Source organism: Salvelinus sp. IW2-2015, unplaced genomic scaffold (assembly GCF_002910315.2).
Source record: "Salvelinus sp. IW2-2015 unplaced genomic scaffold, ASM291031v2 Un_scaffold3623, whole genome shotgun sequence".
Taxonomy (NCBI): domain Eukaryota; kingdom Metazoa; phylum Chordata; class Actinopteri; order Salmoniformes; family Salmonidae; genus Salvelinus; species Salvelinus sp. IW2-2015.
In genome coordinates this window covers 41184-65278 of record NW_019944900.1, presented here as the reverse complement: position 1 = coordinate 65278, position 24095 = coordinate 41184, and the positions used below count along the sequence as shown (strand labels likewise).

The window sequence follows — 24095 nt, the reverse complement described above, 5'->3', positions numbered from 1 at the left end:
AACAACTACTATAACAACTACTACAACAACTACTACAACAACAACTACTATAACAACTACTATAACAACAACTACAACTACTATAACAACAACTACAACTACTATAACAACTACTACAATGACTACTATAACAACAACTACAACTACTATAACAACTACTACAATGACTACTATAACAACTACTACAACAACAACTACCACAACAACAACTACTACAATGACTACTATAASAACTACTACAACAACTACAACAACTACTATAACAACAACAACTACTATAACAACAACTACTACAACAACAACTACTACTACTACAACAACAACAACTACTACAACAACTACTACTATAACAACTACAACAACAACTACTACTACAACAACTACTATAACAACAACTACTACTTGGATTTTCCCAAGTTATCTCAGCTTGTTTATTAAGTCATTAAGATAACTTGGCATTGCCTAGGGAAACACAAAGTTTGCATATAACTTCTGAATCGATTACAAAACGCAAACTAAGGTAAATAAATCGTGGACTTTAAACTAAAGGAACAGCCTGTTGCTCTTTTAGAGTACTGTGTGAGGTGACAGTCCAGTGTGTGTGCAGTGTTTCCCGCTCGGTTTTCAGCAGTGTTGGCAATATTTGCGTGGGGGTGTTTGGTGTCCTTTTGCTAGGGGGGTCCGGGGGCACAGAACATTTTAGAGGCCCCCCTCTTGGCTGCAGAGACAAAATGTTGCCTTTTTAAAGCAAATTGTCCTGCAATTGTACACATTTTGCCATGGGGCTGAGAGAAAATGCAGTTTTAAAGCTAATATTCTGCAATTGTACACATTTGACATGGGGCTGAGAGAAAATGCAGTTTTAAAGTTAATTCCCTGCAATTCTGCACATTTTGCCATGGTTTAGGCTGTGTTCTTATGCTGTCTGAGTGACTCAAACACTATAACAAATAAGGCTCCATGGCATTTTTATTTTATTTTAGATTCTCCCTGACTGTCTATTTTTTATTTAGGTGATTAATAATTTCTCAAAGAAGATTTTCTTCTAAAATATATAGATAGGTCCATTATCTTTTCTACATACTTTATATCTTGTTTTAGTCATTTAAGTTTACACGGAAAATGATTTACAATCCCCAAAAACTGGGTGGTGGCAACCACTGCTGAATGAATGTAGGGGGAAACACTGGTGTCAAGACAAGGAAGGATACAAGGGTAGACGGTGAAGTGTGTGGTAGTGAACGGCTGGAGAAGGTCCAGGTTGGCTAGCACCGCTCTGATGGCATTCTACACGGAGACAGAAACACGGATCAATTCATTCAGATATTCATTCATTCATATATTCATGCATTCATATATTCATTCATTCATGGATGGATGGATGGATGAAAGAATGGAAGGATGACACAGTGTCCTACCTCCAACTCCCGATTGACAAACTCTTCTCCCATCACCTTCACTTCACTGTGGAAATATAATGTTCACTAATCAGCCTGGTGTCACACACACACCACAAACACACAAGCAACTGGCCACAACACACAACACACAGCACACAATTCCATCACACAATCATCATCCACATGCACACAGCACACACAAGGCCACATCACAACAAGACGGACAGACACCACCACACACACAAAACAATATACACACACACACACAACACCCTGCAGTTTATTGTCCGATCCCCTGAATACTTGAACCTGTAGACATGTTTGTCCGAGCCGGTGGAAGACCTTGTCTCAAGAGACAAAGGAAAGGAGAAGGATTGTAATAGTGCATGGTCCATGCACACTGCAGAAAAAAGACAAATGAATGTATGGAACGGTGAGAGTACTGGGAAAGCCATGGTCTGTACAGCACTTCGAGATATAGCTGATGTATCTGAGGGCTATATAAATGATCAAGCTTGATGGTCACCTCTGCCTTCTCTCTACAGCTTCTTATGTCATTAACCACTTCGTCCCACGATCTGGCTCGTGTGTTTTTCCCCGTAAACAACCCGCTGTGAACATGGCGGAAAGGCCGTTGTGGGACAACGACTTAACCCTAATGCTGATCAAGGTTGTCTATCAATATAATTATCCCGCATGATGGTGAAAGATTGGATGGTCCTTATGCTTCCACAAGCGGAGTTAACGTAGCACAGGCATATACCGCATGTTACTGTTTCACAACCAAGGCAACGCATGTATACTGTTCAACACCAAGCAAACCGCATGTTACTGACCTCGGTTCAAAACCAAGCAAAGCCAGTTACTTCAAATGAGAGTGCTCACAATCACCTTAAAGTCTAAAGCACGCACGCGGCTACTACTGTAACATCGTCTGGAGCTGTCACCTGCTCAGAAGGTCTCGAATGCTGATAGTTTCTGCTGCTATTGATGGTCGTGTCTTCACTGTACTATCGATGGCTATCATCCGCCTTGAGTCTATGACAATGGTCTGTAGTTCACTTGAGCCAATGCCTAGACGCAGGCAGTGTCTGAGCTGTCATTGAGCAGCGCGTACTTCGAGGTATATCGTCACCGCTTACCGTGCGTGTCTATGACTCGGTCTGTATGCACTGTCTGGAGATGTTGACTACGCTATGATATGAGTCCTGTCTGGTAAGTTCGTACTCATGCTGCTACCTGAGGATAGCTAGTAACAACTGTCTGGACGCATGTATCTGCTGCTATCGAATCCAAGGGCCTCTGTCATACCACGCAGTCTGGTACGTTTAGAGCCTACATGGTCTGTCTCCTGTCTAGGGAAAAGCCGAGGGTCGTCATGCTCTACTGGGTATTCACGTACCTGTCCTGAGAGTTCTGCTGGGACATCATGATCGCGTCTATGTTCATGGAGGCTTCTTGCTCAAGCTAATGACCTAGTACGCATAAGTCGTCACATCTGGTCTCGGATGTGTTCATCGCTGTCTATGATCGAGCTCTGTTACTCAAACTGGCTGGAGGTTGCTGCTGCTACCAAGCAATGGTGCATCGTGTACTCGTGAGGTTCTCGACTGCTAATGAATGGTCTGTATCACGTACAAGCGCAAGGTTCTGGAGAGCTGGCATAGTTGAACTGGTCTGTCTCCACTGTCCTGGAAGCGCCAAGTCTGCCATAACCTATGATGGTCTGCTCACTCACAGTGCCTGAAGTGTATCTGTGATATCCACAACCCAACCTCATGTACGTCCTAATTACAAAAATGTCCCAAAAGTCAGGTTTGAGACTGGACATTGACAGAGGACATTGAGACCGGACATGGAGCCGACATTTGAAGACCGGACATTGAGACCGCACGTTGAGATGGACAAACCTTGCAGAAACTGAGATGAAGGCTCAGACGAAGAGAGGCCCTGCCTCCAAGACATCAGTCTCTGCTAGTCCACATTGGCACTGGTTCTGCTTCCGTTCAGCACTCTCTTCTGTTACAGCCAAAGCAATGCGCAGGTCGTTTACAGATCACCAGTTCACCGCAGCACGCACCGCCCCGCAAACGGTGTGCAGGTGCTCAGCTGTGATGCCGTTTGTGTGGAGGAGGGGGGCGTGTTCACAGAGTGATGGGCTGGGTGGTTGGATCCGGACCCTTGTAAACAGGTGTACAGGAGGAGTCAACACTTCTCTTCACCACAAGAGGTATTTTAGAGATGTTTACGTGACATAGTAACAGCCTGGGGAGTCAAACTCCTCTATAACACCAACGGCGTACTCTTAGAACCGCATCGATCTGACACACCGGCATAGTCACATCAGCTTGTACACGGGAGAGTCCACCCACAACACACACCAACACACACACCAAGCTAACGCTGACTCAGTGTTATCACAGTGCGGTATTCACGACGCTGTATCTGATACTGCACTAGCGATAACGTCAGCTGTTAGTTCACCGACGCAGAGACGTAGATTGCATCTAGTTCATACAACACCAAGGAGGTATTCTCCAATATAGACCGAATGCTGCATGTCTATCCCTGTTCCATCGACACCTAAAGCAGTCACACGACATGTCTACGTAGTTCACGGAGGAGCAAACCACAATCGCAACTCACGCATGTTACCTCCCACGCTTTCAAGAGGATCATTCATTAAGCACGGAATGATCACTGAGTTCACCTGGCTACCGCAGCAATACACGCATAGCTGATACTGTTCACGGAGGATCTCCTCATATCGGGTTATTTGGGGTTGCTGCTAGTAACGAGCTGTAGCGGAGAGTACTCTATACACACCGTTTTTGAGTGTGCTGCTAGTAGACAGCTGTACAGGAGAGTCTTCTACACACCAGAGCGTATTTAGGTGTTCCTGAATAGTAACCAAAGCCACACGTTTTCAGGAGCGTCAACTTCCTGCTATCAACACAAAGGTACTAGCCACGTTGTGCATGTCTGCACGTCACGACTGTAGCCAACGCGAGATGTGAACCTGTTCACACTCTCACCAGCGTCTGTACACTTACGATTCACACCCGGAGATAGCTAAACGTGGTCATAGGCAGCTTTAGCCTGACAACTCAAGTAACGACCAGCTGTAGTCATCTGCTTACACACGCACCAAGCACGCGCGACAGATGTTATGTCCTATCACGATCACACGCACGATGTTCCCTAAGGCTTCACTTAGAACGAGCATGTCTTCGTCACAGCATCAACGTATAGCTTCGACAGCTGAGTTCCAGGGGAGTCAATCCCTCTATAACACCCAAGAGGTATTTAGAGATGTTGACACTGAATGCACAACGCATGTTACTGGTTCAACAGGTGCTGTAAGGGAGAGTCCACTCCCTCTAACCAAGCAACGCATGTTTTCCTCACAAGAGTATTTTCTACTAGACACGAATGCTCCGACTCGTCTCGTTGTGATTCACACCGCAAGCTGAACGCTCCATGCTCTCACTGGTGGTTCACGAGGTCAACATACCTCTCACTCACCAAAGAGGATTTAGAGACTGTCTTCTGACCATTATGTAACAGCTGTACGGAGGAGTACATACGAGGAGCCCAACGCATGTCACTGGTTCACACATACACAAGAAGGTAATTTGAGATGTTTACCTGACATACGTAACAGACCGCCAGTCACCATGTCGAGCGTAAGTGTCACCAACTCCTCTATACACACGCAAGAGGACGAAAGTTCCATCAGCAAGATGGTTCTATGCTACGTTCACACTCGGCAATGACGACGAACAGCTGTACAGGAGGAGAGTCAACTGTCTCATCTATACACACAAGAGGTATTTGTTTAAGCACAGATGTTTGCACTCAGGCTACGCTGGTTGCGTGTCGGGGGTCACTCTCTTACAACCAAAGAGGTATTTAGAGATGTTGCACCCATGTAGTAAACGCCAATGTTAGCTGTACAGTGGGAGAGTGTCAACCTCTACCTAATCAAAGAAACCAGGCATGTGAGTGATCACTTTTTAGATTGCAGCGTTTGAACGCTGGACATAGTAACACCAGCTAAGATGAGCAACGGGCATAGATTATGGTCACACCACTTCACCTCTAATGACCACACACACGCATAGTACACTGAGTAGTCAGCTTATCTCAGGAATGTTAACCTAGAAACATAGCATGTCACGTGTATCACAAGCCGTGCTACAGAGACAACGCGATCAGTTACTACTCCGTTTACACTACACACCAAACGAGGTATATACGCAACGCATCACTGTTACCACGCCATGTTGACGTCCACCGCACACTAGACGTAACACAGCTAAGATAGCAACGCATGTTTACTGTTCACACCAAGCAACGGCAATGTCACTGTTCACACCAAGCAACGCATGTCACTGTTCACACCAAGCAACGCATGTTACTGTTCACACCAAGCAACGCATGTCACTGTTCACACCAAGCAACGCTGTCACTGTTCACACCAAGCAACGCGTGTCACTGTTCAACCAAGCAACGCAGTGTCACTGTTCACACCAAGCAACGCGTGTCACTGTTTCACACCAAGCAACGCATGTTACTGTTCACACCAAAGCAACGCATGTCACTGTTCACACCAAGCAAACGCATGTTACTGTTCACACCAAGCAACGCATGTCACTGTTCACACGCAAGCAACGCATGTTACTGTTCACACCAAGCAACGCATGTTACTGTTCACACAAGCAACGCATGTACTGTTCACACCAAGCAACGCATGTTACTGTTCACACCAAAGCAACGCATGTTACTGTTCACACCAAGCAACGCATGTTACTGTTCACACCAAGCAACGCATGTCACTGTTCACACCAAGCAACGCATGTTACTGTTCACACCAAGCAACGCATGTTACTGTCACACCAAGCAACGCATGTACTGTTCACACCAAGCACGCAGACGTCACCATGTTACTGTTCACAACCAAGCAACGCATGTTACTGTTCACACCAAGCAACGCATGTTACTGTTCACACCAAGCAACGCCATGTTACTGTTCACACCAAGCAACGCATGTTACTGTTCACCACCAAGCACGCATGTTAACTGTTCACACAAGCAACGCATGTTACTGTTCACACCAACAACGCATGTTACTGTTCACACCAAGCAACGCATGTTACTGTTCACACCAAGCGACAGTGCCTTAACAACTCCACCTTTACAGAAACGCCTTCTTTCCAATGATTGTTATTGTGTAATGCAGCAGTTCCCAAACTAGGGGTCCTGACATGAAAATAGTCATGGGAGAATTTCCAAATAAAAAATATATATACACACACAAAAAAATAAACAAACATATATATAATATAATGTTTGTATCTGATGTTCATAACTCATATGTATATTTTCATTAATTGCTAATCTTAAATAACTATTATCAAATCTAAAAAGGATGTAATTCAACCAGAACAGCACCCTTATATCATGGTAAAAGGCAGCACTGACTGTTGCACTTGAATCATTCCCACAGTGAACGGCTAGGATCACCATGAACCATGACACATAATTACTTACAGAGACTTTGATATTACCGACAGCAGTTCATGTGGCGAGTGTGGGGAGCAGAGGCACAGAAACTCACATCAATACCTTTGTCAGATAACACTGTTACTAAGAATTTATGCTATTGCTAGCAATCAAGACGAAACTCTGACTGAACGACCCAAAAACTCCCCAGCTGATGCTCTCACAGCTAACGTCCATTTGGAGGGCCGAGATGACCATGCAGTGACTTCTGTTCGCTATACATGTCGGGCTTATTGACAAAAAACAGATTCCATGGGATCGAATGGTGGGCTTTTGCACAGATGGGGCTTCATCTATGGTGGGACGGCAGCAAGGCCTCTGCACTCTAGTTATGAAATGTGTCTTCTCTCTGCCATATTGGACACATTGTATGATACAACACTGAGCTAGAAATGGATACACTGAGAGCGATGGGCTTCATTTTCTATGGTGAGGACGGAGCAGCGCAGGCCTTCTCGCAACTGCTAGTTATGAAATGTGTCTTCCTCTGCCATATGGACACATTGTATGATACACCCACTGAGCTAGAATGGATACACTGAGAGCAACTGGTGGCAAAAAGAGCTGGACACAGAACTCAGAGATATACTGCAGCAGTTAACTTCCATTGTAAACTACATCAAACCTCATCCACTGCGCACACACCTGTTCACAAAACTATGTGGAGAAACGGGATCAGAGCATGACAATTTTTCTATTTCACACGGAAGCTTGGTGGTTAGTGAAGCTTGGTGGTTAGTGAAGCTTGGTGGTTTGTGAAGCTTGGTGTTTAGTGAAGCTTGGTGGTTAGTGAAGCTTGGTGGTTAGTGAAGCTTGGTGGTTTGTGAAGCTTGGTGTTTAGTGAAGCTTGGTGGTTAGTGAGGGGGAGTGTTGGAAAGATGTTTTCGCATTGAGAGAGGAACTGTTGTCATTCACAATAGATGTAAGAAAACAGACTTGGTTTACTTTCTGTGTAATGAAAAGAAAATGTCTCCTTGCCTATGTAACAGACATATTTGGGAAAGTGAACGAACTGAACCCAAGCATGCAGGAGAAATACAAAAACATTCTACAGATGAGTGACAAAGATGGCGCGGAAGAACATGGCTGACATTTTACATTCTCCCAACCAATTGTGCAATTATGTAACTTATTTTGCGTAATTTATTTTGTACATAATGTTGCTGCTACCTTCTCTTATGACCGAAAATAACTCCTGGACATCAGAAAAGCAGTTACTGACGCGGACTGGAAGCAACTTTTTCCTTTAACGAGTCCAACGAGAAGGATATCCTGCTTTCACTGGAACAGGCCCAAATGCACACTTATTGCGTGAAGAAAAGACGCCGGAAAAGGGGACGCAGATCGAAGATCCCTCTGAGAATCCGGAGGCGAGCGAGTAAACTCCCAATGCCTCCCATTCTTCTTGCTAACGTGCAATCATTGGAAAATAAAATTGATGACCTACGATTAAGATTATCCTACCAACGGGACATTAAAAACTGTAACATCTTATGTTTCACAGAGACGTGGCTGAACGAAGAAACGGACAATATAGAGCTGGAGGGATTTTCCATGTACCGGCAGAACAGAGATGCTACCCCTGGTAAGACGAGGGATGGGGGTGTGTGTCTTTTTGTCAATAACAGCTGGTGCAAGATGTCTAATGTTAAAGAAGTCTCGAGGTATTGCTCGCCTAAAGTAGAGTACCGAATGATAAGCTGCAGACCACATTATCTACCAAGAGAGTTCTCATCTGTATTATTCGTAGCTGTCTATTTACCACCACAAAGCGAAGCTGGCACTAAGACCGCTCTCAACCAACTCTGTAAGGCCACAAGCAAACAGGAAAATGCTCATCCAGAGGCGGCGCTCCTAGTGGCAGGGGACTTTAATGCAGGCAAACTAAAATCAGTTTTACCAAATTTTTACCAGCATGTCACGTGCAAACAAGCAAAGCGCCAATACAGGATTAAGATTGAATCGTACTACACCGGCTCTGACGCTCGCCGGATGTGGCAGGGCTTGAAAACTATTACGGACTACAAAAGGGAAACCCAGACGTGTGCTGCCCAGTGACGCAAGCCTACCAGACGAGCTAAATGCCTTTTATGCTCGCTTCGAGGCAAGCAACACTGAAGCATGCATGAGAGCACCAGCTGTTCTGGATGACTGTGTGATAACGCTCTCGGTAGCCGATGTGAACAAAACCTTTAAACAGGTCAACATTCACAAAGCCGCTGTGCCAACAACAAGCCGCGGACCAACTGTCAAGTGTCTTCACTGACTGACATTTTCAACCTCTACCTGACCGAGTCTGTAATACCTACATGTTTCAAGCAGACCACCATAGTTCCTGTGCCCAAGGAAGCGAAGGTAACCTGCGTAAATGATTACCGCCCCGTGGCATTCACGTCAGTAGCGATGAAGTGCTTTGAAAGGCTGGTCATGGCTCAAATTAACAGCATCCCCCCGGACACCCTAGACCCACTCCAATTCGCATACCGCCCCAACAGATCCACAGATGACGCAATCTCAATCACACTCCATACCGACCTTTCTCACCTGGACAAAAGGAACACCTATGTGAGAATGCTCTTCATCGACTACAGCTCAGCGTTCAACACCATAGTGACCTCAAAGTTCATCACTAAGCTAAGGACTCTGAGACTAAACACCTCCCTCTGCAACTGGATCCTAGACTTCCTGACTGGCCGCCCCCAGGTGGTAAGAGTACGCCACAACACGCTGATCCTTAACACTTAGTCCCCTCCTGTATTCCCTGTTCACCCACGACTGCGTGGCCAAACACGACTCCAACACCATCATTAAGTTTGCTGACGACACGACAGTGGTAGGCCTGATCACCGACAACGATGAGACGGCTTATAGGGAGGAGGTCAGAGAACTGGCAGTGTGGTGCCAGATCAACAACCTCTCCCTCAATGTGAGCAAGACAAAGGAGCTGATTGTGGACTACATGAAAAGGCAGGCCGAACAGGCCCCCATTAACATCGGCGGTGCTGTAGTGGAGCAGGTCGAGAGTTTCAAGTTCCTTGATGTCCACATAACCAACGAACTATCATGGTTCAAACATACCAAGACCGTCTTGAAGAGTGCACGACAAAACCTATTCCCCCTCAGGAGACTGAAAACGTTAGTTTAGACTACTCAAACACCCGGCTCAAACAGAGAGGGACGCTATGTTAGATAGCTGGCTATGGCTATCCAATACAGGAACTCTTCCAAGTCAAGGTAAGCTTTTGGTTTTATTAATTTATTGCCACCAGGGCCCACCGGTGTAACTGCTAAACTGCTTACTAACTGTACATTGAATTGCATGATGGTAGCAGGTTTACTAACGTGCTAGTTCTATTAGCTATGTTGACTATGACGTTATAATATGGTGACAACAATGAAGGCTGTGTGTAGCGGTAATGATATTAAGGTTTGGCTTGGTCACAGACAGCTGATGTGTTGGGGAGCACCACTGTACTGCATGATGGTAGCAGGTTTTACCTTTATTTAACTAGGCAAGTCAGTATTCTTATTTACAATGACGGCCTACTCCGGTCAAACTCGGACAACGCTGGGCCAATTGTGCTCCGCCCTATGGAACTCCCAATCACGTCCGGATGTGATACAGCCTGGATTCGAATGAGGGACTGTAGTGACGCACCTCTTGCACTGAGATGCAGTGCCTTAGACCGCTGTGACACTCGGTTGCGGCTTTACTAACATGCTTGTTTTAGTAGCTATATTGACTATGACATTAGCTAATATGGTAACAACGATGTAGGCTGTGTGTAGCGATTAGTCGTTACGATATAAAGGTTTGCCTTGGAAAGTTTTTTTTGTCTGGCCACAGACAGCTGATTTGTCCACAAACGGAGGGAAAAAGGTGAGAGGAGAGCGCGTAGATGCGAGAAAGAATATACAATGGGCAAGTGATCATGCTGTTTGTATGTGGATGCTATGAAAGTGAACTGTGTTGATGTATGATCAGAGGTGTATTAATTCTGCCGATTCTGTTGAAAAGTTTCTTAAAACAGAAGCAAACGGAACGAAACAGGGATAAACATACCTGAATTTGTCCAATAGAAACTCTCATTTGCAACTGTTTGGACTAATGATTACACATTAGATCAGCTAGATGCAGGCAAGAGTGTTAAGGAAAGAAATGCCACAAATTAACTTTTATCAAGGCACACCTGTTAATTGAAATGCCTTCCAGGTGACTACCTCATGAAGCTGGATGAGATAATGCCAAGAGTGTGCAAAGCTGTCATCAAGGCAAAGGGTGGCTACTTTGAAGAATCTCAAATATAAAATATATTTTGATTTGTTTAACACTTTTTTGGTTACTACATGATTCCATGTGTTATTTCATAGTTTTGATGTCTTCACTATTATTCTACAATGTAGAAAATAGTAAAAATACAGAAAAACCCTTGAATGAGTAGGTGTGTCCAAACTTTTGACTGTTACTGTATATACAGTGCACTCAAAGTATTCAGACCCCTTGACTTTTTTCACATTTTGTTACGTTACAGCCACAATACCCAATAATGACAAAGCAAAAACAGTTAAAAAAAATATGTTTTGCAAATGTATAAAAAATGTAATATCACATTTACATAAGTAATCAGACCCTTTACTCAGTACTTTGTTGAAGCACCATTGGCAGTGATTACAGCCTTGAGTCTTCTAGGGTATGATGCTGCAAGCTTGGCACACCTGTATTTAGGGAGTTTCTCCCATTATTTTCTGCAGATCCTCTCAAGCTCTGTCAGATAGGATGGGGAGCGTAGCTGCACAGCTATTTTCAGGTCTCTCCAGAGATGTTCGATTGGGTTCTGGCTGAGCCACTCAAGGACATTGAGACTTGTCCCAAAGCCACTCCTGCATTGTCTTGGCTTTGTGCTTAGTGTCATTGTCCTGTTGGAAGGTGAACCTTCGCCCCAGTCTGAGGTCCTGAGCGCTCTGGAGCAGGTTTTCATTAATGATCTCTGTGTACTTTGCTCCATTAATCTTTCCCTCGATCCTGACTAGTCTCCTAGTCCCTGCCACTGAAAAACATCCCCACAGCATGATGCTGCCACCACCATGTTTCACCGTAAGGATGGTGCCAGGCTTCCTCCAGACGTGATGCTTGGCATTCAGGCCAAAGAGTTCAATCTTGGTTTCATCAGACCAGAGAATCTTGTTTCTAATGGTCTGAGTCCTTTAGGTGCCTTTTGACAAACTCCAAGCGGGCTGTCATGTGCCTTTTACTGAGGAGTGGCTTCTGTCTGGCCACTCTACCATAAAGGCCTGATTGGTGGAGTGCTGCAGAGACGGTTGTCCTTCTGTTTCCCATGTGTTTGATGCCATTCCATTTGTGCCGTTCCAGCCATTATTATGGGATGGTGAGTTGAGAAGACAATCAGAAATACTGTTGGAATGTTTTTCAATTGACTGCCAAAGCCCCAAATAAGAAAGTAAACATTGGCTGCTAATTACATTGTTGTTGTCACGATAATTTTCAGATATAAAAATGGGGTCGTGGGACAAAAAAGTTTGGGAACCTCTGCTGTTATGTAATGGAAGTGAGTCATGATCAAGGGGTAGGTCCACTGTTCACTACTAGCAGGACAAATCAGATTAGATAACTTTGGTACGAACTGAGAAAATTATTAATTGAATGGATGAATTCATACGAGAAATGTCGTTTAAATTAGTTAACGTTAGATTGCTACTGTTAGCTAGCTAAACACCACCAACGTTTTCACAAATATGACGTTGCTATTGTTAGCTAGCTAACGTTACTTATATAGTCACTCACACAAAGGCTACCTCTCCTACTAGCTAGCTAATCTAGTAAGGTTAATTATTAACTAACTGTGTATGTTGTGAAGCTGACAAACTCCTCACAACTGAAACATAAAACCTGTTAACTACACCGTAAACACAAGCATACCGTAATTCACCGATTCAGGGCACCCACAATTTTCAAAACCAAGCCAGTCCCAGCAACGAAACCGGTCACACGATCTGCTCGCTCGGGCTCGCGTTGCAGTGAGGGACATGTTCCCGCCTCCAAGCATCTTTCTCCTCTCTGATTGGCTAACGCTTCATCCAGTCAGCGTTTTCCTCGCTAGTGTCTCTATGGTGACGGCGAACAGGAAGTTTCACATGCGTGATTCACGTTGAAAGGTTTCGCTGCAACACACACTTTACAAACATGTTTGTACTATTTTATCAACAAATCTATTAAGTAGGTATTTACAATTACTCGTATGTCAGTTAAAATAGTGTATATTCTTCATATGCATGCCGTACTAAATCGAGGTAGAAATTGCTTGTTGTGTTATTGTCATTCATCGCTAACGTTAGCTAGCCATGGAAGTATCCGAACTTTTGAACTGTGATAATTAGTGTAAATATGCAACACACAATCTCTGATATGTAGCCTTGAGAAGATACTCTGCCATTGTTTTGATACTTGATTGTGCTGTTTTCCAAGTAATTAGCATGGCAATAGTCACCGTTCTGGTTATGTTTCAGCCAACCCACCCACCAGTCAAGTGCCTTCTAGCCCCCGGATACCGGCTGACACAGTCCTCCCTACCCCCCTCCATTTTGTTATTCTTCTCTCATTTCTCCCTCTCTTTTCTCTCCCTCTTTCCCCCAGTGTCCAGGTACCTTCAAGACCCCTAGATGTCTGAGTCTGATCCTCAGCCCTCTCCCTCCCCCTCCCCCCTCTCCATTCCTCCCATCCTCTCCTCCCCCACCCCATCTGTTCTGCTCAACACCGGGGCCAGGATGCCTCTCCTGGGGCTGGGTACCTACCGGCTCCGCGGCCCTGATGATATCCTCCAGGCCGTCGACGCCGCACTCTCCACCGGCTACCGCTCATTTGACACGGCGTCTGTCTACCGGAACGAGGCTGACCTGGGTCGAGCACTGCGACTCCTCCTACCCAAACACGGCCTCTCCCGAGCGGACGTCTTCATCACCAGCAAGCTGGGCCCCAAGGACCAGGGCTCCAGAGCCAGGTACAGGGATGTAAATTAAAGCTAGTAGAAAATGTGCCAAAATAGCCCAAAATGTTGGCTTCTCAAATGTCTCATGGTATAGCCTAGGGCTGGGCGATATGGCCCAAATGTCATATCACTGTATTTTTCTAATTGTTTGCTGTATTTTCTGTTTTTGAATAGTAAACGTTATTCTTTATGAATAGTGGGGGGCAACACATACATTCTAAGTGATTTCAATAGGACTTTTTCCATTAGCGGCTAACACGATTTAGCCAAAACTTGCTAAGGAAAGACAAATTAGCTGTTTGCAGATGTAAGAAACACAAACTAATAGTGTAGTTATAGAACGCTAGTGGATTTATATTAAGAATGAAAGTTAAAACAGAATCGTTGTCATCAACATTGTTGCATGTGCTGCATTGACCATGCAGACTGAATGAAAGTGTCTTGTGGTCGAGGAACAACAAACGCCCTCCTTGAGTGACATGGAGTGGGGCTAGGACTGTGTGGAAAGTGGCATGGAGTGAGAGCCGAGAGTGTAACGTCCATTTCGAAACTATAGAAGTTGAAGTTACACGACACATCACATTTAATAAACCAAGCATTCAAATAACGTTATAGAAGGTGAAGTAAAAACCCAAACCGGTCCGTCCATAAATACCGTGTATATAGTAAAATACGGTATACCGCCCAGCCCTAGTATAGCTTAGGACCTTTGGCTAGTAGAATGTCATCTGGGCCTGTAGAAATTGTGGTCTACTAGCCCGGCTGGCCGGTGCCCAAAATGCTGACCAGGTATGTACAAATATGACTCTAACCAGTCATATTGTTTACATTTCAAACTCTGTTCCACAGGGAAGGAGCTCTGAGGAGTCTAAAACTGCTGGATCTAGACTATATAGATCTATACTTGATCCACTGGCCAGGGACCCAGGGGCTGGGGGTGGGAGACAAGAGGAACCCAGAGAATAGAGCTCAGAGCTGGGCAGTGTTAGAGGAGCTCCACGCCCAGGGCCAGGGGAAGCTGAGGGCCATAGGGGTGTCCAACTACACGCCAGGACATATGAAGGAGCTACTGGAGGGGTGTTGTGTCACCCCCGCCGTAATACAGGTAAACAAAAACAAACTAACACCTGCTGTACTACAGGTAAACAAAAAAACGAATACCCTGCCGTACTACAGGTAAACAAAAACAAACTAATACCCTGCGGTACTACAGGTAAACAAAAACAAACACCGCATCGTACTACAGGTAAACAAAAACAAACTAACACCTGCTGTACTACAGGTAAGCAAAAACAAACTAACACCGCATCGTACTACAGGTAAACAAAAACAAACTAACACCGCGCCGTACTACAGGTAAACAAAAACCTGTCTCTTATACACATCTAGATGTGTATAAGAGACAGCCGTACTACAGGTAAACAAAAACAAACTAACACCGTGCCGTATTACAGGTAAACAAAAACAAACCGCGTCGTACTACAGGTAACTTATACACATCTAGATGTGTATAAGAGACAGTCGTACTACAGGTAAACAAAAACAAACTAACACCGTGCCGTATTACAGGTAAACAAAAACAAACCGCGTCGTACTACCTGTCTCTTATACACATCTAGATGTGTATAAGAGACAGTCGTACTACAGGTAAACAAAAACAAACTAACACCGCGCCGTACTACAGGTAAACAAAAACAAACTAACACCGTGCCGTACTACAGGTAAACAAAAACAAACTAACACCGCGCCGTACTACAGGTAAACAAAAACAAACCGCGTCGTACTACAGGTAAACAAAAACAAACTAACACCGTGCCGTATTACAGGTAAACAAAAACAAACCGCGTCGTACTACAGGTAAACAAAAACAAACCAACACTGTACTACAGGTAAACAAAAACAAACTAACACCATGCCGTATTACAGGTCAAACATGAGACTTGTCCTGATATCAGCTATAAGTATTCACAGCTTACTGTTGTACTTGTCCTGATTTTAAACTATATGTATTCACAGCTTACTGTTGTACTTGTCCTGATTTTAAACTATANGTTGTACTTGTCCTGATTTTAAACTATAAGTATTCACAGCTTACTGTTGTACTTGTCCTGATTTTAAACTATATGTATTCACAGCTTACTGTTGTTCTTGTTCATCTGGCTCTAACACTTTATTTTCTTACTGGCACGTATTGATCTGATAGCTGCTTTCTTGAGGAAAGTTTTACTTGCTATGACAGCGATTTGTGGTTTTCTTACCTACCTTAGTTGAATGCACTGACTGACTGTAAGTCACTCTGGATGAGAGTGTCTGCTAAGTGACCAAAATGTCAATTTCACTTTGGATAAATGACCATTTGGTATTATAAATCTGAAATCTTATTGAATAATCTCTCCGTCCAGGTAGAGTTCCATCCCCGTCTGTCCCAGGGGGAGATGAGGCATCTGTGTGGGGAGAAAGGTGTCTGTTTCCAGGCTTACTCCTCCCTGGGGACTGGCTCTCTCCTCCAGGACCCTTTAGTGGTCCAGATTGCACAGGGATATGGCCTGACCACTGCACAGGTACTGTGTCTGTCGGAGTAGGTGGAGTGTTCCGGAAGTGGCAATACACCCTAATTAAGTCATTTAATTCCTTCTCTTCTCCTTCTTGTCTCCCTATGTTTTATTCCCCATCTTCCCCTGGCTTCTTCTTTCATCGTGTGTGGCAGGTTCTGCTCAGGTGGGCGGTACAGCAGGGAGTCCCCGTCCTACCCAAGTCATCTCACCCCGCCAGGGTAGCAGAGAACGGCCGTGTGTTTGACTTTGAGCTGACTGCTGAAGATATGGAGAGGCTGGGGGGGATGGACTGTGGACAGAAATACTGTTGGGACCCTTCACAGGTAGCCTGAGGTAGAAGGATAACCCAGTGGATGAGATGGGGCCTGTAGCCCAAAGACTGCTGGTTTGAATCCCTTGACGTTAGCCTGAAGGTACATACTCACTCACTGGCTGGATTGTTATGAAGCAAACGTTGATAAGATATCAAAGTAACGTATCAACAGAACTTGAGTTTCCCACTGAGATTCTTGGAACTAAGAGTTGATTTCTTTATGCGTCACACAAAGACCTCTGAGGAAGATTATGATACCAAGATCAATGCTATTATTTTTCATGTGATATTTGTTACAAATGATTAAAATCTGTATTCATTTGATCGTTTCACTGTAAATATTGTCCTCGTATCAAGTGACGATTTTATTTAGTAAGTCAGTGTGTGTATATACATTTTAATAACATGCACAATAAAAATAAACACCTAGCACTAAAGTAAATGATTAGTCAAAATTATTTGTTTATTTGTTTACTTATGCCCATAGTACACCAAGTGGTCACAAAAAGAAAATACATTTACAAAAGTAATTTTGTAGAAAAAAGAAAGCAAAGAAAAAGTATTCAAGATTCCCCCCATACACATCAAGTTTCAAGTAATACCAGAGACTGTGTCTCAAATGGAACCCTATTCCCTATAGAGGGTGCCATTTGAGACGCAAACCCAGAGAAGACCGCAGGGCAAGCTTCCCGTTGCACAATTCTATCTAGACTAGAGCCCAGTCCGGTTTTAACAGGGTACGTTCAACACCACAAAACGTAGCGCAAACCAGGTTAAAAAAACGGTTTAAAACGAATACAGGTTTAAAAGGCAGAATCAAAAAAAACATTGTAAGGAAAGGTCTGTTGAAATGGTGAAAGAACAGATGTTGCACAGATTTACCGACCCAACGTTTTGTTGTTGATAAACACTATATACACAACTACAGAGATTAGTTTAGCAACGTTGTGAACTAGAACACAGCCCGTGTGCTGCAGGCACCAGTAGTGTGTGACAAGCTATCTGTTGATAAGGATTCCTCTACATACTGTTCCAGAGAGTATAGTTTTGCCAACGTTGTGATGCGGGACATAACCGGTGTGTTTGTGCTTTTCTGCAGTGTGACTGAGCCCGGTGCCTAAGGCGGTAGGTAGGTAGTAGTGCTGGCAGCCATGGCCCAGTCACAGAGAAAGGCCTGGACTCGTACAGAAAGGCAGATCATTGAAGCTACTGATGGAATCCCAAATCAACCCCTACCCCCTAATCAGGAGTAGTGCACTATAAAGACAGACTGATCTGAATAAAACATTTAAAAAAAACACTAACCTTTATTTAACTAGGCAAGTCAGTTAAGAACAAATTCTTATTTACAATGACGGCCTACCCCCGGCCAACTGTGCGCCACCCTATGTGACTCCCAATCACGGCCGGTTGTGATACAGCCTGGAATCAAACCGGGGTGTCTGTAGTGACGCCTCTAGCACTGAGATGCAGTGCCGTAGACCGCTGTACCACTCAGGAGCCAGAGCTCTAACCATTTAATGTTTACAGGTGTGGAATTTTTGAAAGGTCAACCATTGCACCGCTTATACCTATCCAGCCCCTAACATCGAGGGGAAAGGGAACGAATTGGGACCGCCTGGAAGTGTAGGGGGTTGATTTGGGCTGCAACGGAAGACCTTGCAGTAGCACCTCTAAGTAGAAAAAAAAATAAAAATACAGGCTTACAGAGAGGGGATTCGCCTCAAATGGCACCCTATTCCCTATATAGGCCCTGGTCAGAAGTAGTGCACTGTGTAGGGAATAGGGTGCTATTTGTGACATACACATAGTATCATTAATAAAAAATCACATTTTGTTGTTCAGCAGTTTACATGTTATTGTCCATTTTTAGTTTCATTCATTGAAATATTAACAGTATTTACAGTTTTTAAAAGACCCAAGTCTTTAATTCTCATTGGTTTTGCTCTGAAAGTCTACATCTTAGTTAATTCAATTCTATTGTCTGATAAAAATGTTCCCCTGCAGTTCTTAATACAAAACATATCATTAGCACTGTTATCAAAGATTGTCATTTAAACAAGATGGTTCCTCATATTTGAGACATTTATTTTGAAATGGGATTAGTTGTCGGAGTGCAGCCATCACTCTAAGATGGCGGCGGTTGTGGTTGCTAACTACCACACGGACTGCGTCCCAAATGGCACCCTATTTCCTATATAGTGCAACTACTTTTGACCAGGGCCTATGGCACCCTATTCCCTATATAGTGCAACTACTTTTGACCGGGGCCTGTGGGGAATAGGGTGCCATTTGGGATACAAACACAGTAACACTCATTCTCAATCCATATTTCCTTGATTCCTTACACCACCGCTCCTCCATGTCCTTCTAAAAATGCATTGGAAAAGAAGGTCAGGGGGAAGGGAGGGACCAGTACGGTTGAGGAGGAAATAGGATACGAGGAAACAAGGAGAGATTAATTGAGGCGGAGAAGAGTTTATGAGAGAACCCGACCGCCGTTTTGTTCTGTCTCAGTGCATGTTGTCTGGACTCTCTCTGTGTTGCATAGTGTTAATGGGAGAAACAGTCAAAAATTATTAACTAAAGGCCCGTTTGGGCCTTGGGTGGATGCTTTCACTAGAGTGAAGTTGGAAAATCAATTTCTTGCTGGCAAACTAGTTGTTCTTGTTTGGGTAAGGTCTCATCCCCTTTTATTCTCTCCTTCTACCTCTCCACCTTCTACTTTGTTACTGTCTCCTACCTCTCCCTCCATCCCTCTCTCTCCTTCCTCTCCCTCCATCCCTCTCTATACTTTTCTGATCATGTTTCAGTAGCAGCTGAGAACAGGTAGGCCCATCTCTCCCTTTCTCAATCCATCTTCTGTCCCCCTCTTTTTCTCTCTCAATTCAAGGGGCTTTATTGGCATGGGAAACATCCCCTTCTCTGTACTCTGATGACCGTGGTTCAATAGCGGTACGATTACGGATGGGTTCTGTCTCCTTCCAATCCTCTCTCCCCTTTCGCCTTCCTCTCCCTCCACCCCGATCTCTCTCCTTCTCCCTCCACCTCCTCTCTCTCCCTCCCTCCCTCCATCCTCCTCTCTACTCAGATGATCGTGGTGGGATGGTAGGGGTATGTTCTGTCTCTGTCTCCTTATGACTGAACAGGTAGGCCCACCAGCTGGGGGACTTGGTCATCTGTTTGGCTGCTCCCGCACTCTTCACCCGCCTCATCTCCTATAGAGGTCAGGGGTTAAGGGTCAGGGGTTATGCAATAGAGGGAGAGAAAGAAAGGAAAACAGTTTATTTTGGGGCCTATTTAAGTTTAATTTTTTATTGACGTGTTTTTGGTACAAGATTGAAGCATCTCATCTCCCCTCTATCCTCCCACAACCCCTCCTCCCCCCTTCCACAGCCCCATGTCTCACCTCTCCTCCCCCACAGCCCCACTTTCACCCGTCCTCCCCCCTCCCGCAGACCCATGTCTCACCTCTACTCCCCCCTCCCACAGCCCCACCCGTCCTTCCCCCTCTCCCACAGCCTCGTCTCACCCCCTCCTCTCTCCCACAGACCCATGTCTTACCCCTTTATCCAGCCACGTATCAAACTCGTCACTCATGCGTCGGAGCTGCCGCCCGTATCTCTTGGCCGCCCAGAGGGCAGGGGGGGCCGACTGGGAGCGACCCCGGAAAGATGCTCCGTCTGTGGGCACGCCTTCCACCCCTGGCCCCCTACCCTGGATCTCATGGGCCTGGGACTCTGAGTTCATCCTCAACCGACCCTCTCCTATAGGAGAGAGAGAAGAGGGAGAGTGGCCTTGTCTGTCTGAGCCAGAACAGCCAATAGGGCAGGAGCCTGTCTCCTGTTTCTGTAGTGGGGCAGCTTGATGTACAAGTACACCCCCTGGACAGGACACTAGTCTATCGCATTGGCCAAAACTCCAATCTATCTCCTTATTGCAGAGTGCCAAACAGAGGACAGCCATAGCAACAAGACAGTAGATGTTATTGGGGTTCATTATGACCGGCTAAAGTGGCTGACTATCAGGGTGGTATTCATTAGGGCACGCTGCGGAAAACATTTCCGTGACAGAAAACGAAAAGGAACGTTTCTTATTGGAAAAATCCAGCTAGTCCATCCTTGTTTCAGTGTGTTTTCTTCCACTTGGGGCCTAATGAACACGACCCTGGTAAGACCAATAGTGGCTATTTCCCAGAGTCCTCTGGGGTGTCCTACCTGCCAGTCTCATCTCAGGCACAGTGAGGGCGTGGCCTATTGGACCGCCAGTCATCCCCTTTCCGGCAGACGATTGGTCCTTTTCGGTTTTTCCTACCTCCTCTGAGGGCTCTGACTCACTGTCTGATATAGTAAACATCTGAGCCATGCTGACATCTACAGAAGAAAAGTGAGTGAGGAGGGGAAACAAGAAAGCAGTGAGGATGGAGGGGAAGAGGGGAGCGAGAGATGGAGGGACCGAGAGATGGAGAGAGGGCCGAGAGAAGGGGGAAAGAGACACGAGAAGAGAGAGGGAGAGACAGGAGGAGAGGCAGAGAGAGAGAGAGGGAAAGAGAGAGGGAGGGAGACAACATTATTACACAAATGTGCTTGACCCTGAATCTTTGTACCAAGCTTTAGCTCAAGAGGCCAACAGTCTTGGCATCCTGGCGCCCTGAGTTCAAATCCCAGTCAATCACACATTGGAATGAATGAAAGACAAACAACTAACCTTGAATTCACCATCACACACACACAGGAATAGACTTACAAGAAATACTATATTGGTAGTACCTAGGCCTAATTATATAACAATAGCATAGTAATAACAAATCATGTAACTAAACATATAATTCATGTTTACACCCGTATTGTGATTAACACTGACACACAACGTTAACCTCGTTTGAATACTCTGTCACGATGTTGCAACAATATTTATTCGCTTATAAAGCACACAAACACAACTTTCTCCGCTCCTTGGTCCAAAGGTATCAACGTTATCATATACCGGCACGATAAAGTTGTTTACCGTGGAGAAAAGTGGGGTATAATGTGATATCATTAAAATTAACAAGTAGTTACAGTCAAGCACACCCAAATTAGCTCAAATGCTACAATTGTTTCGGTGCTCTTCGCGATTGTTGTATCGATTCTGGAGACAATGGAAAACTTAGCAACACCACCAACCGCGCAGTCGACTCGGTTTGAAAACGTAAAAAAAACTGATTATAAAACACATTTTCTTACCCGAAATATTTTAACGAGTAAATATGTTCGAGCAGCCGCGTCTCGCGCTTTCTATTTCCAACTTGATATTGTTGTTATCTGGTCTTTTTTTTTTGTTCAGATCCAGTTTGTCTTCCCTCCCCCAATAGCGTAGCGGCAGTCTATCTACCGCACCGCTCTCTGTCCTGCGCTCCACCAATGACCGGGCCCTGCGCGGGGCGGGTTGGACTGGCCTCGCCGCTTACGTCACTGTTGCGAGCTAGGACTCTGCTCCGGTTTTGTTTTTCTCGCCGGCTGCCCCCTAATATGTGGTATAGGAGCGCAACAGAAATGTTCTACCCATACATACAGTACGGTAGATAGGTAACCCAGTGGCCTCCACTAAGGGCATGTATGGTACCTTGGTGATGTATGCTATATGCTGTATAACCCACGCATCACCAAATTGTCATTTTCTAGTCATTTTCTCTTATCTGAAGGATCTCTAGAAACTTTATTTGAGTTTTTTTTCTTACTTCGTTTTGTGGATGACTGGACCTGCTTCCTATGACTGGACCTGTTTCCTCTGACTGGACCTGTTTCCTATGACTGGACCTATTTCCTCTGACTGGACCTGTTTCCTCTGACTGGACCTGTTCCCTATGACTGGACCTGTTTCCTCTGACTGGACCTGTTTCCTCTGACTGGACCTGTTTCCTCTGACTGGGCCTGTTTCCTATGAAAGCAGGTGCTGCCACACAGGTGTGAAATGAACATCCCATCATGCTTAGGGTCCAGTATTAACTGACCATCCTACCGATCCTCGACTTCTGCGATGTCATTTACAAAATACCCTCCAACACTCTACTCAGCAAACTGGATGCAGTCTATCACAGTGCCATCCATTTTGTCACCATAAGCCCCGTATACCACCCACCACTGCGACCTGTATGCTCTCGTCGGCTGGCCCTGGCTACATATTAGTCGCCAGACCCACTGGCTCTAGGTCATCTTTAAGTCTTTGCTAGGTAAAGCTCCGCCTTATCTCAGCTCACTGGTCATTATAACAACACCCACCCGTAGCACGCGCTCCAGCAGGTATATCTCACTGGTCATTCCCAAAGCCAAAGCCTTTGGCCGCCTTTCCTTCCAGTTCTCTGCTGCCAATGACTGGAACGAATTGCAAAAATCTCTGAAGTTGGAGACTTATATCTCCCACACTAACTATAAGCATCAGCTATCTGAGCAGCTAACCGATCGCTGCAGCTGTACCAGCCCATCTGTAAATAGCCCATCCAATCTACCTACCTCATCCCCATATTGTTTTTATTTACTTTTTTGCTCTTTTGCACACCAGTATTTCTACTTGCACATCATCATCTGCACATCTATCACTCCAGTGTTAATTTGCTAAATTGTAATTACTTCGCTACTATAGCCTATTTATTGCCTTACCTCCTCACGCCATTTGCACACACTGTATATAGACTTTTTTTCTATTGTGTTATTGACTGTACGTTTGTTTATTCCATGTGTAACTCTGATTTGTTGTTTGTGTTGCACTGCTTTGCTTTCTCTTGGCCAGGTCGCAGTTGTAAATGAGAACTTGTTCTCAACTGGCCAACCTGGTTAAATAAAGGTGAAATATCTAAAAAATTGTGAAAAGAAATGTATAAAAAGGTCCAGTTGCCCATTATTTTGGCCACCATGGCTAGAAGAAGAGATCTCTGGGTCTTTGAAAGAGGAGTGGTTGTTGAGGCTCATTTACCAGGAGCTTCAGTGACAAAGACTGCTCAACTTGCTGATGTTTCTTGATATGCAATGGCTGTCTCAGTCACCAGGTCTCAACCCAATTTAACACTTACGGTAGATTCTGGAGCGGTGCCCAAATTTCTCATGGAAGAATGATGTCGCATCCCTCCAAGAAAGTTCCAGACACTTGTAGAATCTTTGCCAAGGCTCATTGAAGCTGTTCTGGCGCCTCGTGGTGACCCAACGCCCTATTAAGGCACTACCATTACCCTAGGTGTCATACTGCTGTGACATAGAGAGAAGAAGCCCCAACAGCCACACTA

The 24095-nt window shown here is 44.9% G+C and overlaps 2 protein-coding genes across 4 annotated transcripts; one reads left to right on the top strand and one right to left on the bottom strand.

Annotated features, from left to right (window-relative positions):
- The first annotated feature begins 12067 nt into the window (after positions 1-12067).
- Positions 12068-16985, top strand: zgc:101765 (aldo/keto reductase). 3 transcript variants are annotated; one of them, XM_024143070.2, is made up of 5 exons: positions 12068-12352; positions 13618-13981; positions 14819-15074; positions 16372-16530; positions 16677-16985. In XM_024143070.2, exons 2-5 carry the CDS (start codon positions 13644-13646, stop codon positions 16854-16856), a joined length of 933 nt encoding a protein of 310 aa, XP_023998838.1. In that variant the 5' UTR covers positions 12068-12352; positions 13618-13643; the 3' UTR covers positions 16857-16985. The 3 variants fall into 3 exon arrangements, with proteins under 3 accessions (XP_023998838.1, XP_023998836.1, XP_023998835.1); XM_024143068.1 differs by lacking the exon at positions 12068-12352 and adding an exon at positions 13073-13139; XM_024143067.1 differs by lacking the exon at positions 12068-12352 and adding an exon at positions 13077-13200.
- Positions 16986-17275: 290 nt separating this feature from the next.
- badb (BCL2 associated agonist of cell death b) lies at positions 17276-22261 on the bottom strand. The gene is made up of 4 exons (XM_024143066.2): positions 22063-22261; positions 21055-21210; positions 20402-20604; positions 17276-20055 (listed from the first exon to the last, which is right to left on the bottom strand). The coding sequence occupies exons 2-4, from the start codon at positions 21200-21202 to the stop codon at positions 19921-19923; spliced, it is 486 nt and encodes a 161-aa protein (XP_023998834.1). The 5' UTR covers positions 21203-21210; positions 22063-22261; the 3' UTR covers positions 17276-19920.
- Between the last annotated feature and the right edge of the window lie 1834 nt (positions 22262-24095).

What these genes read in the sequence shown, in the direction of transcription:
- zgc:101765 (XM_024143070.2), top strand. Translation starts at nt 13,644, where the DNA reads ATGTCTGAGTCTGATCCTCAGCCCTCTCCCTCCCCCTCCCCCCTCTCC. An exon ending in GACCAGGGCTCCAGAGCCAG is followed by an intron (nt 13,982 to 14,818) that starts GTACAGGGATGT and finishes TCTGTTCCACAG; the next exon opens with GGAAGGAGCTCTGAGGAGTC. An exon ending in ATGGCCTGACCACTGCACAG is followed by an intron (nt 16,531 to 16,676) that starts GTACTGTGTCTG and finishes CGTGTGTGGCAG; the next exon opens with GTTCTGCTCAGGTGGGCGGT.
- badb (XM_024143066.2), bottom strand. Translation starts at nt 21,202, where the DNA reads ATGGCTCAGATGTTTACTATATCAGACAGTGAGTCAGAGCCCTCAGAG. An exon ending in GCCTGAGATGAGACTGGCAG is followed by an intron (nt 20,605 to 21,054) that starts GTAGGACACCCC and finishes TCTCTCCTATAG; the next exon opens with GAGAGGGTCGGTTGAGGATG. An exon ending in ATACGTGGCTGGATAAAGGG is followed by an intron (nt 20,056 to 20,401) that starts GTAAGACATGGG and finishes TGACCTCTATAG; the next exon opens with GAGATGAGGCGGGTGAAGAG.